Source organism: Selaginella moellendorffii, unplaced genomic scaffold (assembly GCF_000143415.4).
Source record: "Selaginella moellendorffii unplaced genomic scaffold, v1.0 SELMOscaffold_13, whole genome shotgun sequence".
In the NCBI taxonomy this organism is placed as follows: domain Eukaryota; kingdom Viridiplantae; phylum Streptophyta; class Lycopodiopsida; order Selaginellales; family Selaginellaceae; genus Selaginella; species Selaginella moellendorffii.
The window spans coordinates 2003710-2018709 of record NW_003314274.1 but is presented as its reverse complement, the minus strand read 5'-3'; the positions used below and the strand labels follow the sequence as shown (position 1 = coordinate 2018709).

General features: G+C 50.0%; 5 protein-coding genes and 1 pseudogene across 9 annotated transcripts; 2 read left to right on the top strand and 4 right to left on the bottom strand.

The window, feature by feature from the left end:
* The first annotated feature begins 48 nt into the window (after positions 1-48).
* Positions 49-1058, top strand: LOC112346274. The gene is made up of 7 exons (XM_024674874.1): positions 49-224; positions 278-320; positions 372-464; positions 529-591; positions 649-744; positions 794-871; positions 924-1058. The coding sequence occupies exons 1-7, from the start codon at positions 58-60 to the stop codon at positions 1005-1007; spliced, it is 624 nt and encodes a 207-aa protein (XP_024530642.1). The 5' UTR covers positions 49-57; the 3' UTR covers positions 1008-1058.
* Positions 646-4782, bottom strand: LOC9646255 (DNA mismatch repair protein PMS1). 5 transcript variants are annotated; one of them, XR_002992363.1, is made up of 14 exons: positions 4480-4735; positions 4085-4408; positions 2874-4028; positions 2525-2820; positions 2352-2472; positions 2226-2294; positions 2088-2161; positions 1968-2033; positions 1808-1911; positions 1604-1758; positions 1423-1542; positions 1312-1365; positions 1151-1231; positions 978-1073 (listed from the first exon to the last, which is right to left on the bottom strand). XR_002992363.1 is itself a non-coding variant. In XM_024674869.1 (12 exons), exons 1-11 carry the CDS (start codon positions 4780-4782, stop codon positions 1429-1431), a joined length of 2781 nt encoding a protein of 926 aa, XP_024530637.1. In that variant the 3' UTR covers positions 1218-1365; positions 1423-1428. The 5 variants fall into 5 exon arrangements, 2 of the variants coding, with proteins under 2 accessions (XP_024530637.1, XP_024530636.1); XR_002992364.1 differs by having other exon boundaries at positions 1312-1341; XR_002992362.1 differs by having other exon boundaries at positions 646-1073; positions 1151-1341.
* LOC9645572 (pentatricopeptide repeat-containing protein At2g33760) lies at positions 4772-7514 on the top strand. The gene has a single exon (XM_024674650.1). It carries the CDS (start codon positions 4785-4787, stop codon positions 7512-7514), a length of 2730 nt encoding a protein of 909 aa, XP_024530418.1. The 5' UTR covers positions 4772-4784.
* Positions 7452-9845, bottom strand: LOC112346273. The gene has a single exon (XM_024674870.1). The coding sequence runs from the start codon at positions 9640-9642 to the stop codon at positions 7570-7572; it is 2073 nt and encodes a 690-aa protein (XP_024530638.1). The 5' UTR covers positions 9643-9845; the 3' UTR covers positions 7452-7569.
* A 1656-nt stretch (positions 9846-11501) lies between these two features.
* LOC9646254 (tetraketide alpha-pyrone reductase 1) lies at positions 11502-13024 on the bottom strand. Its single transcript, XM_024675037.1, has 6 exons — positions 12869-13024; positions 12644-12816; positions 12386-12574; positions 12171-12333; positions 11918-12107; positions 11502-11848 (listed from the first exon to the last, which is right to left on the bottom strand). Exons 1-6 carry the CDS (start codon positions 12984-12986, stop codon positions 11671-11673), a joined length of 1011 nt encoding a protein of 336 aa, XP_024530805.1. The 5' UTR covers positions 12987-13024; the 3' UTR covers positions 11502-11670.
* Positions 13025-13034: 10 nt separating this feature from the next.
* Positions 13035-14925, bottom strand: LOC112346233 (annotated as a pseudogene).
* Between the last annotated feature and the right edge of the window lie 75 nt (positions 14926-15000).

Genomic DNA, 15000 nt, shown 5'->3' with positions numbered 1-15000 from the left:
ACTAGTTTTAAAGCCAGCGTGGACTCTACAAGGGGGAAACGTAGTCTAGTTATTTGAATGGCGGCTTTGGAAATAGGCGCTAGATTTCTAGGTTCCATCGATCACTTGAGCTCTTCGATCTATCCCCCAGCGGTGCCATGGCAGCGGCAGCAATTCCCCAGGCGCCAGCGCCTTGGCCGAGTGATTTCCAAAATGGATGTGCCAGATTTTCTTCCCGCGACGTGGTGAGTCTTCTAGAGCTTCCTGTAGGATCTTCTTGTTCTTAATCGCTATCCAGGGGTGAATCACGGCTAAAGAAGCCCCTCGGACCGACTCTAGCAGTAAGCTTTCGTGAATTTTCGATCCATTATGAGGATTTTCTTTCTGTGTAGTTAACGGCGGAAGACACGATACTCCAGCAGCTGGATGCTCTCCAAGAGAACGATCGCCCATACCCTGATCACGGAATCGAAGTCATGTATCGGGTAGAATTGTGTTTTGCTCGCTTCTATTTCTTTCTTGATCGTTTTTCTTTTCTTGGATGGCCAGTTTGCTGCTTTCGATCCATTCAGCCGCTCAAATTACTTCGGCCGGTACCTGGATCTAGGACAAGTGAGTATGAAAGATCATGGAATCCATTTGGCTTTGCTCTTGACTTTCACGATATAGTTTGAAAGATTTAGACGCATTTATCATCATCAAACTTACAGAGTGCTCCTCGGTCACAAGGAGAGACGCACATTGAGTAGCTTACGAGTGTCAGAGGTATGGCTTCTCTTTCGCTTCTTATGATGAAGATTCTTTTGCTTTGCAGCATTCGCTTAAGGAGAGAATATGGATCCAGGGTGCTCGTCCTGACGAAGAGGGGACTTTCGAGTTTACTCTCGTCCAGGTGACTGGTTTTTCTTCAATGCTTCTCAAAGCTTAACCCGAAAGTTTTCCAGATGGTTGGAGGGAGCTGGGATGGCTACTGGCTTACCGAGAGCCTGATTCACGATGGAGAAGGCCTGGGTACCATTCCATACTGAATTGTTTCCATGGAAGGTGATGCTTTGTTTATAAATCTCGTCTCTTAAGAATTTAGTGCCCGCTTGCTAACAAAAACAAAAAAAATATAAATCGGTGTAAGTGGCATTCTACGTGCCTGTACAGGAAAAACCATACAACTTACGATATATCACCGTGACAACGAAGCCTTCGTTAGACCATACAATGGTGCGACGTCCATGAAGCGACACTTATTCTTGCACATCTGGAAGAGAAGATTCATAGATTTATATCTCTGACATATGTAAGTTTACTCGAGAAGAGAGTCCTTTTATAATCGCAAACCTTCTATTAGCCATTTGCAGCTGTGATCTCCTGAGAATTCGAGAATTATCAAAACTAGCGATGAAATAAGACTATGGTTACTTGCAAAATGGAGCTTTGTACATAACTTACAGGTTATCACGGTGACAGCAAGGCCTTTTTCTTGGCGTTTAGATCATACAGATGCCGCATGGTGGGACGTCCATGCGGACAGTTCCAAGGCGCGTCCAAGTCTGCAAGATGCCTCACAACCTTTGGACACAAAGCACACAAAAATATGTGAACTTTAGTTCTCTCGAAATTGTGCACTGACCTTTTCCATTTCTTTCTTACTCAAGGCATCGCCGATCATAATCGACGACCGGCAGGCGCGTGAAGCGAGCATTGAGCGCACCCGCGATGGCTGGACGAGATGGGAGGAGCTGCTCCCATAATCTTCCGATAAGAGCGACACTAGCTCTTGGACATCTAGCAGAAAAGAAAAACAAAGATTGGTATATCGGCGTTCTAAGTTTACCTGAGACGCCAAAGGTAACATTTTTGCTGAATGGGACGGCAGACAAGAGAATCCTTTGCCCGGGAGGCGCGTCCTCTTGCTCAGTAAAATCGAAGCCATTTTGCCTGTCATGGAAAAATTCGAGCATTTGTTTAGATTTCCTGTTTGTTTCCTCGTGCACCTGAATACTTCCATGTGTGTCGAGATGGTGATTTCCTCCGCTGAAGATAAATGTAGCGGCATTGGCCTGTAGAAAAACACGAGTTATAAAAAAACAATGAATACAAAGTGAAGGTCACACCTGAGAAGAGGTTGCCGGTTTAAGACTGTGGACTTGGACAACCGCTCAAAGTTATACTTTTCGTCAGACGCATGCTAAACGGAATTGAAAATAATGAAAACGCTTTGATCCAGAGAAAGAAACTTGATATTAAGTTACCTGATCGATAATAAACAAATCAGAGTCCAGCCTCGCAATAATAAATCCAAGGTTGAACTGACCAAGTATCTGTCAAGAGTTGTATCGTAAGGAGATAAAACTTGCAAAGCGTACTACTACTACTACCTTCATGCGATTAAAATCGCCTTTCCGAAAAGAGCGCTCGAGTTCTTTCGTTGCTGAGGCCAACGCTGCCTCTTTATCTTGAACTGGGCCTTCGAGACTTAAAGTGGCCGCTTTGAAGGACCTGTTCACGAAATATCACATCATGATGTGTGTAAGAAATACTAACACCTTACCTTCCTTTCGCACTTTTGGCGGAGAAGTTTTTGTTGTATTGAAACAAACCTCTTCGTATCCTGCTCCGCACTTTCTCAATATCGAAGCTAAGTTCTCTCGCACACGCTTCGGCCCTGTCCATGCTTTTTTCGGTTTCGTCATCTTCGACCTCTCGGATTTCCGTGGATGCTACGGGATTCACCTCCTCGGATAACAAGCTATCGCGCTTATATCTAGTCCCGCTGCAACATTTCGCCTTTTCAGCGGGAGTATGAGGAGGCTCGGGCGACTTATCTTGATCCTTAGTATGCAAAACCTTCAAGAAAACCAAGTTACAAAACAACCGCAAAAAAGATGGACATCACGTACCTGAACTTCGGAAGGTCTGGAATCCTCCTCATCGTCGTCAGATTCAAGAGTAACAGGATTTTTCGGCAGCTCGCTGATTCGACCAGGCTTCGGACATTGCACAGAAGAGTCCTGTTGTTTGGGAGCAAAGTACTTCGGCACAAGTCCCACCTTTGCACACTTCTTCAGCAATGGCGCTTCACTTAGAAGGCCTCCACATTCTTCACCAAGAGCCTCACCATCTGTCGCCGATCTATTCTGTGGATTCGACGAGTGATCAGCCGGTCTAGCAGTCTCGAAGTTTTTCTCCTTCGGAAAAGCATTTGGAGGAGCTTTGAGTTCCATCGTCGTTGCGCGTCTCTTGAGCACTGGTTCTTCACTAAGCAGCTCTTTGGAGTCTTCAGTTCTTCTTTTTTGCGGAACAAATCCAGTCAGCTTCCCCTGGACGGAACATTTCTTATCCGCAAGTGCCACCCTGGCCGGCCTCACAGATGTTTTGATGCTCACATCCTCATGAGAAAAAGCGAAGAAGTCCAGAGGCTTCGAAACTTCTGGCTCCGCTTCGTCATCTTCATCTTCATTCTGTTCTTCATCACTAGCTCCAACTTCTTCAACTCCAGCCTCGATATCTACCTGAGTTTGCAAGTCCGCCATATAGGACTTCTGCTCCTCCACCTCATGGACCGCGTACGTGTACTTGTTGGGAGCGTATAAGTTACCAAGAGCGTTCCTAAGACCGTCCATGAACGAGCTTTCCGAGTGAAGAAAGAGCTTGCGTTTGTCCGGAGTTACATTCACGTCGTACGCTGTTGTTGGAAGCCGAAAGTTGAGCACAGCCATCGGGTACTGCTGTGAGTTAAAAGATTTATAGAGCTCGTTTAGCAGCTTGCTAAACTTTGGCAAGTCCACCGGTCGTCCATTGACGAAGAAAAACTGGCGGTCGCTCGATCCTCTGCCAGAGCCGGACCCCGGCTTCGAAACGAAGCCTTCGATGCTTAAGTCCTCGGGCAAGCTGATGTCCACAGGATCCAAGCACGCCATCGTCTTGGGACCAAAGATGGTGACGATGTTTTCCCTGACAGAGCCACCCTGTGTGCGTAGAATCGTGGAGCGACTGCTTTTGCCAACCAAGTTCGTGCACACCAGGCGAACGTTTTTGGAAATCAGTGCATAAGCCTGTCAAAAGAAGCGATGAAAACATCGAAAAAAAGACAAGGAAACTCGATCCTTACTTGCAAAATGGCGATCATGCGGCTGTACTCCCGCCTCACGTTTCGCAAAAACTCCTTGTGCCGCACGGGGAGCGGACTGAACAGCTTTGAGACGGTCACAGTAGTCCCGACTTGGCGAGCGGCAGTCTCTTTAGAAACGATGAGACCAGCGCGGTTGTAAGATATACGAGTTCCCGTTTCGTCCTCTTTGGTCCTTGTATGAATACTTACGTCGGCCAGCGAGCAGAGGGAGCTCAAAGCCTCCCCGCGAAATCCAAACGACGTCAAAGACTGCAAGTCGGAAAAATCTGAGAGTTTCGACGTGTGATACTTGAGCGTAAGTCCCTGAAAAAAATGCAAAAAAAATCACTTGAGAACTTGCGAAGAACAAAGAGATCAAGAGAAAGAAAGAAGACCTGGTAGTTATCGGAGGAGACGCCAGACCCATTGTCCGAGACCTCAATCGCATCCCCTCCGTGCTCCTTGAGCTTGACCTCAATGCTGGTGGCGCCAGCATCGAGGCTGTTCTCGACGAGCTCCTTGACGGCGGTGGCAAGATCTAGAATCACCTGGCCGGAGCAGATCCTGTGAATCGATGCCTTGTCGATGGGATGGATTGGCGCTGATCTTGCCGGGCACGAAGCCATCGCGTTCCCGCCCAAATCAACCCATCCTCGAAAAACCCTAAAACTCGCCCCGAGAGGATCATGTCGTCTCATTCATGTTGCGCCAATGCCAGAGAGGCAAGGGCAGGCTCCAATGCTTGTGGATCCATAGCCAGGGCTACCACGAGCAAGGCAATCCACTCCCAGCCAGCGATTACGAGCGCGCGGCACTGCTGGGGAGCTCCAAGATCGTCCACGCCCAGATTGCCGGCCCGCCAGTGGAGAATCTCACTGTAGAAATCTATGGCGACGCTGCCGCAATGGCTGACAGGAGCCCCTTCTCCTGGAATCTCGCGATCGCGGAGTATGCCCGGAATGGGCATCACGCCCGGGCTCTGGAGATCTTCCGGGCGATGGCGCTCGAGGGCGTGGCGCCGGATAGAGTATCGTGCATCGCCATCCTCGACGCATTCGCGAGCCTGGGGGATTTGTCGCAGGGGGAGTTCTTCCACCGTACGGTTTGCGAGGCGTCCGGGCTTGGATCCGACGTTGTGGTGGCGACCGCGGTGCTCACCATGTACAATCGATGCGGTAGTGTGAGCCACGCGAGGAGAGCTTTCGATGCGATGGTCGTGAGGAATGTTGTGTCGTGGAGTGCGATGATCGCAGCGTATGCCCAGCGTGGGCATCCGGGCGATGCTTTGGAGCTCTTCGTGCGCATGGATCACGAAGGCGTCAAGGCCAACGCGATCACCTTCGTGAGCGTCCTGGATGCGTGCGCGAGCATGAGGGCGATCGCGCTGGGCAAGTCGATCCACGAGAGGATCGTCGCGGATGGGCTCCTTGGCGACGATGTGATCCTCGGCAACACGATCGTCAACATGTATGGGAAGTGTGGCGAGGTGGATCTCGCGAGGGAGGTGTTCGAGAGGATGGAGGCGAAGAACGCGGTGACTTGGAACACGATGATCGCGGCTTGCTCCAGACACGATCGCTACAAGGAAGCGTTCGCTTTGCTCGGGGAGATGGACTTGGATGGGCTGCGGCCGAACAAGATCACTCTCGTGAGCGTGATCGATGCCTGCGCGTGGATGCAATCGATCGTCCGGGGCCGGATCGTCCATGAGATTGTCGCTGGCGAGGGATTGGAGTCGGACAACACCGTGGCGAATGCGCTCGTCAACCTGTATGGCAAGTGTGGGAAGCTCCGAGCTGCGAGGCATGCGCTGGAAGGGATCGAGACGAGAGACAAGATCTCCTGGACGACTTTGCTAGCAGCGTACGCGCGGCACGGCCATGGCAAGCGAGCGATCGCGGTGATCAAGAGGATGGACCACGAAGGCGTTAAGCTCGACAGCTTCACCTTCGTCAACCTCCTCGAGTCGTGCGTTGCGATCGCTGGTTCCGGCAAGGACGAGGCTCGGGCGAGCTCGGAAGCGCTAGCACTCGGCGAGGAGATCCACGACCGCCTCGCGGAGAGCGGGATAGAGCTCGACCCCGTCCTCCAGACCGCGCTGGTGGACATGTATGGCAAGTGCGGCAATCCAGACGCGGCCAGGCGAGCCTTCGATCGAATGAGCGACGTCCGGGACGTGACGGTGTGGAACGCGCTCCTCGCGGCCTACGTTCTTCGCGATCAAGGCAAGGAGACGCTCGGCATCTTCGCGAGGATGAGCTTGCAAGGCGTGGCCCCGGACGCGGTGACGTTCCTCTCGATCCTGGACGCCTGCGCGAGCCTGGCGGCGCTGGGACTCGGCCGCCTGACGCACTCCCGGATGCTCGAGCGTGGGCTCTTCGATCGTCAAGCGGTCGCGAGCGCGGATCTTCTCACCACCTCGGTGATCAACATGTACGCGAAGTGTGGGAGCTTGGCAGATGCGAAGGCCGAGTTTGCGAAGGCCCGGCGCGCGCGAGCGAGCGACGTGGTGGCCTGGAGCGCGATGGTGGCGGCGTACTCGCAGTTCGGGCTCTCCGAGGAGGCGCTGCGCTGCTTCTACTCGATGCAGCAGGAGGGCGTCAAGCCGGACAGCGTGAGCTTCGTGAGCGCCATCGCGGGGTGTAGCCACTCGGGCCTCGTCCGGGAGGCGGTCGCGTTCTTCACGTCGCTACGCCACGACCACGGCATCGCTCCCACCGAGGCACACTTTGCGTGCCTGGTGGATCTGCTGAGCCGCGCGGGGTGGATCCGCGAGGCCGAGGCGCTCATGAGGAGGGCGCCGCTGGGAGCGCATCACTCGACGTGGATGACGCTGCTCAGCGCTTGTAGGACGTATGGCGATCTGGAACGAGCTCGCAGGGTGGCGGCGCGGCTGGCGAGCTTGAGATCCGGCTCCGCGTACTCGCTCCTCGCCAGCGTGTTTTGCCTGAGCCGGAAGTGGGACGACGTGAGGAACGCGCGGCAGAGCTTGGTGGAGCGGGGGTTCATCACGCAGCCGGGGTGTAGCTGGATCGAGATCAACAACCGGGTGTACGAGTTCTTCGCGGGTGACGATCGTCTTCTTCCGAGGGAGGAGGAGATCTTTGCGGAGCTCGAGAGGCTGTGCGTGGAGATCCGGAAGGCCGGGTACGAGCGGGATCCGATCAAGAAGGTGCACGATCACGGCGAGCAAGAGAAGAAGTTCTTGTTGTCGTACCACAGCGAGAAGGTGGCGGTGGTGTTTGGATTGATCTCCACACCCGAGGGGACGCCCCTGAGGATCGTCAAGAACATCGGCGTGTGCCAAGACTGCCACGAGGTGATCAAGTGCATCTCCGAGGTGGCGGACAGGGTGATCACGCTCAGGGACGATCGAAGCTTTCATCAGTTCAGCCATGGGTCTTGTTCATGCAAGTATCCAATACGATAAACCAAGCTCTTGGCGATGGAGGATGCCAAGTTATTGTCAATCGCAAGAGAGAACGCTACGCAGCAGCGTACTGCTTCATCTTCTCAGTCACGGCGCTCAACCAGAGACAATCCTGGAAGTTTGCGTGAAGTTCCTGGCCTTGCTTGGAGATGGAGGAAGGATCAAGGCGTAGAGGCCCCCAGCAAGGCGTTCCATCCTCGTACGCGTTGTGAGTCCATCGCCGGAGCTCGGATCCATCAAGCTTGCACGAGAAGAGCTCTCCGTAAGGCTGGAACTGGTTAGCCAGGGACACTGGCTCGGCCGAGATCCCACCACAGTCAGCCGTGAAGAGCAGCGTTTGAGAGTCCGGGCTGAAGCAAACGTGGTTGCATCGGCCTCTCGTGGAGCTCTCCGGGAAAACTCGGTGGAGCTCAGATCCATCGGGGTGGACGAGATAGATGGCGAAGAACTCGTTGGAGGGACCGTCTCTCGAGGAGGAGAAAGCGATCCAGTTTCCATCCGGCGACCAGCACGGCATGGTGTCCACCCAGGGACCCTCGGTGAGAGCTCGGATTCCACCATCTTCGCCGAGCTCCGCGTCCATGATGTAAAGGTTCTTGTGGCCCGAGCGCCCGGATCGAAACACCAGGTTCTTGCCATCCGGGGAGCAGCTCGGGAACGCGTTGTTGTTGGTTCCCGGCTTGCTGAGAACTTTGACGCTGGATTCCAGCGTAGAACTCGAAGAACTGGAGTGATCCTCGAGCGCTGTGACGTCGAAAGTGAGCGAGACGATGTGAACCATCGCTCGCTCCTCCGCGAAGATGTGGCCGACGCTGGTGTAGATCGTCCCAGGCTTGCATGGGTTCCAGCACGTCGTGAAGGCCAGGCCTGTGAGGATCCTCTTCCGGTTTGATCCGTCGAGCTTGGCCACCATCACTCCGGAATCGCTGGCCTCGAAGTCGGTGTTGTAGGCGATGAGAGCTCCGTCGCTGGAGATGGATGGAAACGCGCCATCGATCCGGACGAGAGTGATGTCGTTGTTCGCGGGGCAAGCGACGTGTTCCAGCGTTGGGACGATGGATCCATCGTTGCGGCAGCGATGGTAGCCGATGAGAGTGTCCGAGGTGGCGGACACGAAAGGATTGAAGTGGTGGAGCTCGGGGTGGAGTTCCAAGGTGACGGGAAGAAACGATCCTTTGGAGAGATCGAAGAGCTCGATGTGCCGCGACGTGGTGTTGCTCCTGTGAGTCGCCACCACGATCCAGTTGCTCGTCCTGGACGCTGCCGGGGTGAAAGCGTGAACTCCGGGTGGTGTCACTCGCTCCACGGCCTGATCGATCTTCGCGGCGTCGAGATCTTCCAGACTCTCCGGAAGAACAGCCTTGTAGATGCTCCACCAGTCGTCCTCGGGGGATCTCTTGTGGAAGAAGATGGTTCTCTCGTCCGACCAAGTTGGCCATCCTCCTCTTTCCACGACCATCTTTCGAGACGATCCATCCTCGGCCTTGAAGATCCACAGCGACGTTTCCAGCTCGTGGATCTCGCCGTTCCACGGCTTGCCCGCGTTGGAGGCCACCGCGATCCATTTCTTCGAGGGCGAGAGCGCCGGGCTATAGTCCGCGACGCCCTCGGGAGTGAGCCGCCTCGTCAAGCCGATCCTCAGGCACGCCGAGAAGATGGCGGTGCTAGGCTGGCGGAGATTCTGCGAGATTTCCGGCGAGCCCTTGGTGGAGGCGAAGATGATCCTTCCACCGCCAGCGACGCAGGGGCGATCGCAGTAGAGGAATCCATCGCCAGCGTCGAGGCTGCCGAGCTTGAGCGTGGAGCTGTGATCATCACGATCGGACTTACTTGTGATCGACTGGCGGCGGAGGAAGATGTTGCTAGCTCCTGTTCGCTCCGAGACGAAGATCACGGCACTGGGTTTCTCCTCCTGGTGATAATTGGGCATTGGATCGTGTTCGCACAGGAGCTCCAGAGAGACCGGATCGTCCTCCACGAATTGGGCATTGAAGTTAACCGAGACGCCGTCGGTGAGTACCTCCTCCTTGAGCGTGGCGATGTCGAGCGCGAATGCGTCGAAGGCGTAGTGGGATCGTCCCACGCTCGCAAAGACCACCGTGCCTCCTCCATCGTTCGCCATAGCCATGCCCAGATAAGTCCTAAAACTATCCGACGCGTGTTTTAAACGATCACCCTGACCCTAGAAATTTGCCACGTCACATTTCCACTGAGGCATTGGTAGATCCTATCGTAGAATATAATGATTGGAAGAAATTGCTCCGCAAATGCTGGGCGGGAGGGGAGTGTCATCGCTCTGTCCGAAAATTTGTAAACGTAGCATGAACCACATCAAATAGCGCTTGATCAATTGTTTTATAGCTCTACTTCTCTGTTAAAACATTTCAATATGGTTTGCTTTATAGAATCTTCAGGTACATTCTAGGCTTTCCTATTGGTTAGGAAGATATTGTTCTTATTTTTTACATGTTATTCTTCTATCTTGAACAGTATTCTAAGGTAAACTGTTTTAATGTTCACCTGAAGTGGCCATGCTACACAAACGAGAAAATCTTCCATTTTCTTGTGTTATTGATGTTATATGGTTTATCTTGTGAACATTTGCATAGAAATTCTGAGTTATTAAAAGTAGGCTTAGAGTTGGCTTATAAGTTAATGTGCATAGTCATTTATTAGTTTAGATCATCAAAAACAGATAAGTATTGGATAGTGAATGACAAAGGTCTAGACCTCAACAAGAATTAGAAGAATCTATAACATCAAACTCTCTACTCTCAATTAGAAATATAAGTAGAAGAGGTCAAATGTTTGCAATAGAAACTAGAAGTTTACTTCAATCAAAGAGACACTTTTTGGTTGTCAAAAGAAAAAGAAGATATCAAAGTAATTAAATCGTGAATATGTTTGGATTCTGGGATATTCTACTTTGTATTATTTTAGTTTATTCTTAATATTATTTAAAATGAAAGTTAAGCAAAAGGGGGTTAAAAATCTTGGCGACGCCTACGTGGCAAAAGGTTTTGATTTGAAATCCCTCCCGGGTTTTTGCCGCTCTTCAAATTTGGTTCCCGGTTCGTCGATCGATCGATCGATCGGAGGAAAGATTGTTTGCCAGTGAACTACTAGAGATCGCGATGAGGAGTGCATTGGGTCTTTCGGGCCAATTGATGAGATGCCGGTCCTCCCCGGCGGCCAGCGCAAATGCTGTGATGATCTTGGCATCATCGGCGCCACCGCCGCCTCCAGCCCGGGAGTGGCATCGATTTGTAGAGATTTCAGGAAGCTATTGCTCAATCGCCCGTATGTAAAAACGAGTCTCTCTCCTTTCTCTTCGATCTTTCGCATTTAAATGAGCAACATGGATTTAAGTTTCTCGAACGGGCGATGTCGAATCGATTCAACTCTCTTGGATTTTGCACAAACAGGGGAAGAAGAGGGCTGATCCCGAGGATGAGAAGATGCTGTGTATAATTCGATACAAGCACGATCCTATCGTTTGTTTTCTTCCGTAGGTTCTCCAGTAGACGAGCTAGAACAAACATTTTTCCAGACAACTTAACCCAGCCCCGTCGCATGCAAAATTGTCATGTAGATATAGATGTAAAGATTCAGTGATTTAAATTTTATAAAATTTGAGATTCAATAACTATTTGATTCAATCTATCAAACTCTAGCTAAGCATGCTCCTTTAGCACTTGAGATGCCAGGGCCTCCACTGATATGGAGTTTGCTCTCTTATCTGGAGTTTGCTCTCATCTTGTTCTCTTGTCAGGTTTGCATTACATCAGTCTGGACCTTACTTTCATCTCATTCTCTTATCAGGTTTTCATAACACCGGTCTAGAGCGTGCTTTCATATTGTTCGCTCGTCGGTGGAGTTTCATCAGGTTCTCTTATCAGGTGTGACCAGTCTGGAGCTTGCATCAAGACCACTCACAGTTTCATAGTTCACATCAAGAGCAAGTTCATCAAATCAGCCGATTGGGTGTGTTTTCATGCTCATTGATATGGTTTTGTAATTTTTAAAAAAATAGCGCTCTTTGCTCCTCCTGGAGCTGGCAAAGCTGGAGAATCAGTAAAGATGGACCTATAGTGCTTCGATCATGACTATAGTGCTTATTTTGCTAGCCATACATGCCACACTTGCGTTACCTGGATCAAGAAGGAAATGAGCCAAGCGATCTACTCTTACTTGCGTCTAAGAGGCCCTTGCGTTCCAGGCTCTCAACGCAATCGTCGAACATTTGCTCCAGCGACTTGAATTGGATCCCAAGGTCGTCCTGAAGCTTTCTGGAGCTGAATCCCTTGAAATTTGCCGGCCACCGGACCTCGATCCTGTAAGAAAGCAAAGGAATGAGTATAAAACAGCAACAGAAAACTAAATTTTTGTTTGCGTGATCTTACTCGTCGGTAGAGGCGATTTTGTGCTTGGGATACCTCTTGGACATGAAGCTGGCGAGCTCGATCGCACTCATGTTGATAGCAGAGCAAACATATCTTCCACTGGCTTTGGGATTTGTGTAGGCGAGGAGGTGAGCTTGAGCAACGTCGTCGAGATGGACGTATCCAGTGTGATCTATCCACTGCTTGGCTCCTGCATTGTGTTTGGAATCTCAAAAACGTCCTCTCTTTTTTCTTCCGATATAGAAAGGCTTTCCTTGGAGCAGCCGGAGAATATCGGCAGCGCTTGCGGTGGGCCTGGACGAGAGAAGTTCTCCAGCGATTAAGCTGGGAGCGATTGTGATCACATCTATGCCGCTTTCTTTCCCAAACTCGAGTGCTGCTTGCTCGGATAGAGTCTTTCCCAGACCATACCACATCTAGACTTCAAAAACTTTTTAAGAATTGGTCCCTTGGAAATAAGACACTTGCCTGAGTCTCACGGCAGCAGTCTGGGGAGCTCCACACCGATTCATCCAAGACGTCATCGGGCTTGAAGTCGTTCCTCACGCGAACAGCAGCCACGGATGACGTGCACACCACTCGCTTGACTGTTGTGGATCTCTTGCAGGCATTGAGCACGTTTAGAGTTCCAAGCAAGCATGGATCAACAATCTCGGCCTGGAAGAACCGAAAGCAAAAACAACCAGTAAAGACTAGACCGAATCGAAGGAGTCAAAGCAAAGTTACCTGTGGATCCTCCTTGTAGCTGAAAGTCACGGCAGCCGCGACATGGAAAACTCCATGACAGCCTTGAACAATATCATCAAAGGCCCCTTGCGTGACAAGGTCGGCCTTCTTGAGCTCCAGCCTCTCTGTCGCCCCTGGAAGCTCCCACAGGTGGGAAATCTTGCTCGCATCGTCTAGTATCACAAACAAGAGAATTAGACTATGTTTCTTCTCGTTTGTATGTACCTGGATCGCGCACAGTCCCGACGACGTGATATCCCTCCTCCAATAGCCGCTTCACGAGCCAAGATGCCAGGAAACCAGAAGCGCCGGTGACACACACCTTCTCGTTCGCCATCGCCATGGAATGACCCTAAATTGGACCTTGGCTCTCACTCACACAAGAAGTCAATGCTGGACAATGAATAGAACTTTCATTCCCTTCGCTTGAGCGATGATCTTCCAGAGGTTCCTGTGGCAGAAAAAGCTTCCTAGAGCTTGAGAAACACGAACTCCTCCACCGCCGGGATGGCCCCGATCCTGTGCAGCACTTCCTTGCTCAGCTCCTCATCCACGCCAATCGCCATCACCGCCTGTTTCCTCCCCACGCTCATGAAGCTCACGTTCACGTTCCCCCAGCAGCCCGCCAACTTTCCCGATGATCCCCGGCTGATCCACCTGTTTGCACTTGATGACCGATCCCTCCAGGCTCACGTCCATGCTAAACTGCCCCACCTGCGAGAGCCGTCCTTGATGCTGCCCGCCACCGCCACCGCCACCCTCCCACCGTCGGAGACTGCACTCGAGAACTTGGACTCCACGTTGGAGATCTTCACCGCGATGCTCTCCAGCGGCTGGGCCTGCGTGCTCCCCCCCTCGGCCGGGTGCCTCTCCTCGCTGATCCGGATGCCACGCTGCTTTGCGACGTAGTCCGCGTTCACGAGGTTGATGAAGGCGTTCGACACTGGCTCCACCAGGCCCTTGACGATCATCGCGCGGAGGAGCCGGGTGTCTAGATCGTCCGGGGACCGGGCGGACGTGTAGCTGATGGTTACGTCCTTGACTCCGCCCCCGCCGGCTGCCAGCTGCACGGCTAGCTTTCCCAGCTTCTCGGCCAGTAAGACATACGGCGCAAGCTCGGTTAAAACCTGGAGTTGCGAGCATTGAGTGTCGAGCAAAGCAGTGAAGAGATTAGCATACCTTGGAGGAAATCTTGTATTTATAATTTATAAACATGTTAATAATTTATAAAATTTCTAAAGCACTTTTTAGTATATTTTAGTTTGTTGTTTATAAATTATAAGCTTCTATTTGATCAATTGGATTCCTAGAGAACAATAGAAGATTTTCATTTTATACCTTTTAGATTCTAGTTTATTTAGTTCCAAAAGATAATACTAAACAGTATTAAGCAAATCAATATGTAATGTGCAGCAATTTATTTTTTAGAACATGTGAATAAATGTACGTTACAATAATTCTCTTTTCAGCTTTCCAAAATATGGATAATTAAGGTGTCTTTCTTCATATTATGTATATTGAATGTAAAGCAATAAGCTGCCAAATATAAATTAAGTCTTGAGTGATGGACAGTCTTTGGGTTGATATATCAAAATCTTAATTATAATATAAAAAGTCATTTATGTGTAAACAATTGTATAACTAGTTACTCTTGGCTAATACATCTCCCTCACAAGTTAAGGTTTTTTTTTCTAAAATAACTCTGATGTACCCTTCTTTAAATTTACCATAGTAGTAATTACTATTATAGTACATTTAAAGGTTTTTATATCACGTTTATTATGTATTTATTTGGTTTAGGGTTGAATAACTTGGTGATTTTTGGTTTGCTTATGTATGGTAGTGAATATACCTAGAATATGCTTGAACATTCTAGGATATTCTACCATCTAAAGGTTGTTATTCATTTAGATTAATCTTATATTTATAATTTATAAACTTTCTTAAACCATTTCTAGTATATTCTTTTTTATTCTATCATCTAATGATTGATATGCAATAAGATTAATCTTGTGTTTATAAATTACAAACATATTTATTTTAATAGTCCAACTATATAATTAGTTAAGAAGCTCCAAGAGTTTATTGTAGAGTATAATTTAAAATCAATAGTCAAATGCAAGTTTGAAACTATCACAAAAGTTTTGATATATAATTATTGAATAAAAAGTGGCTTCCACTTCATATCAACTTTTCTTAATAATTAGTAACTCCCATATAACATGGTGAATGAGCTTTCATTCCTTCATTCATTCATTCATTCATTCATATACTGTTTCCATGGTCTAGTAGCACCCCCAAGAACCATGAGACTGAGGGATTTAAATAAGCTGCCCGGATTTTCTTGCGAGAACCAC

Bases quoted from the DNA above. Each gene is read 5' to 3' on its own strand.
- LOC112346274 (XM_024674874.1), top strand. From the start codon at position 58: ATGGCGGCTTTGGAAATAGGCGCTAGATTTCTAGGTTCCATCGATCAC. The intron at 745-793 runs GTATGGCTTCTC...TTTGCTTTGCAG, and splicing joins GTAGCTTACGAGTGTCAGAG to CATTCGCTTAAGGAGAGAAT. The intron at 872-923 runs GTGACTGGTTTT...AAAGTTTTCCAG, and splicing joins TCGAGTTTACTCTCGTCCAG to ATGGTTGGAGGGAGCTGGGA.
- LOC9646255 (XM_024674869.1), bottom strand. From the start codon at position 4,782: ATGAGACGACATGATCCTCTCGGGGCGAGTTTTAGGGTTTTTCGAGGA. The intron at 2,821-2,873 runs GTACGTGATGTC...GTTTTCTTGAAG, and splicing joins CCAGACCTTCCGAAGTTCAG to GTTTTGCATACTAAGGATCA. The intron at 1,543-1,603 runs GTCAGTGCACAA...TTGTGTCCAAAG, and splicing joins GTAAGAAAGAAATGGAAAAG to GTTGTGAGGCATCTTGCAGA.
- LOC9645572 (XM_024674650.1), top strand. From the start codon at position 4,785: ATGTTGCGCCAATGCCAGAGAGGCAAGGGCAGGCTCCAATGCTTGTGG.
- LOC112346273 (XM_024674870.1), bottom strand. From the start codon at position 9,642: ATGGCTATGGCGAACGATGGAGGAGGCACGGTGGTCTTTGCGAGCGTG.
- LOC9646254 (XM_024675037.1), bottom strand. From the start codon at position 12,986: ATGGCGATGGCGAACGAGAAGGTGTGTGTCACCGGCGCTTCTGGTTTC. The intron at 12,575-12,643 runs GTAACTTTGCTT...CGGTTCTTCCAG, and splicing joins GCTACAAGGAGGATCCACAG to GCCGAGATTGTTGATCCATG. The intron at 12,334-12,385 runs GCAAGTGTCTTA...TTTGAAGTCTAG, and splicing joins ACTGCTGCCGTGAGACTCAG to ATGTGGTATGGTCTGGGAAA.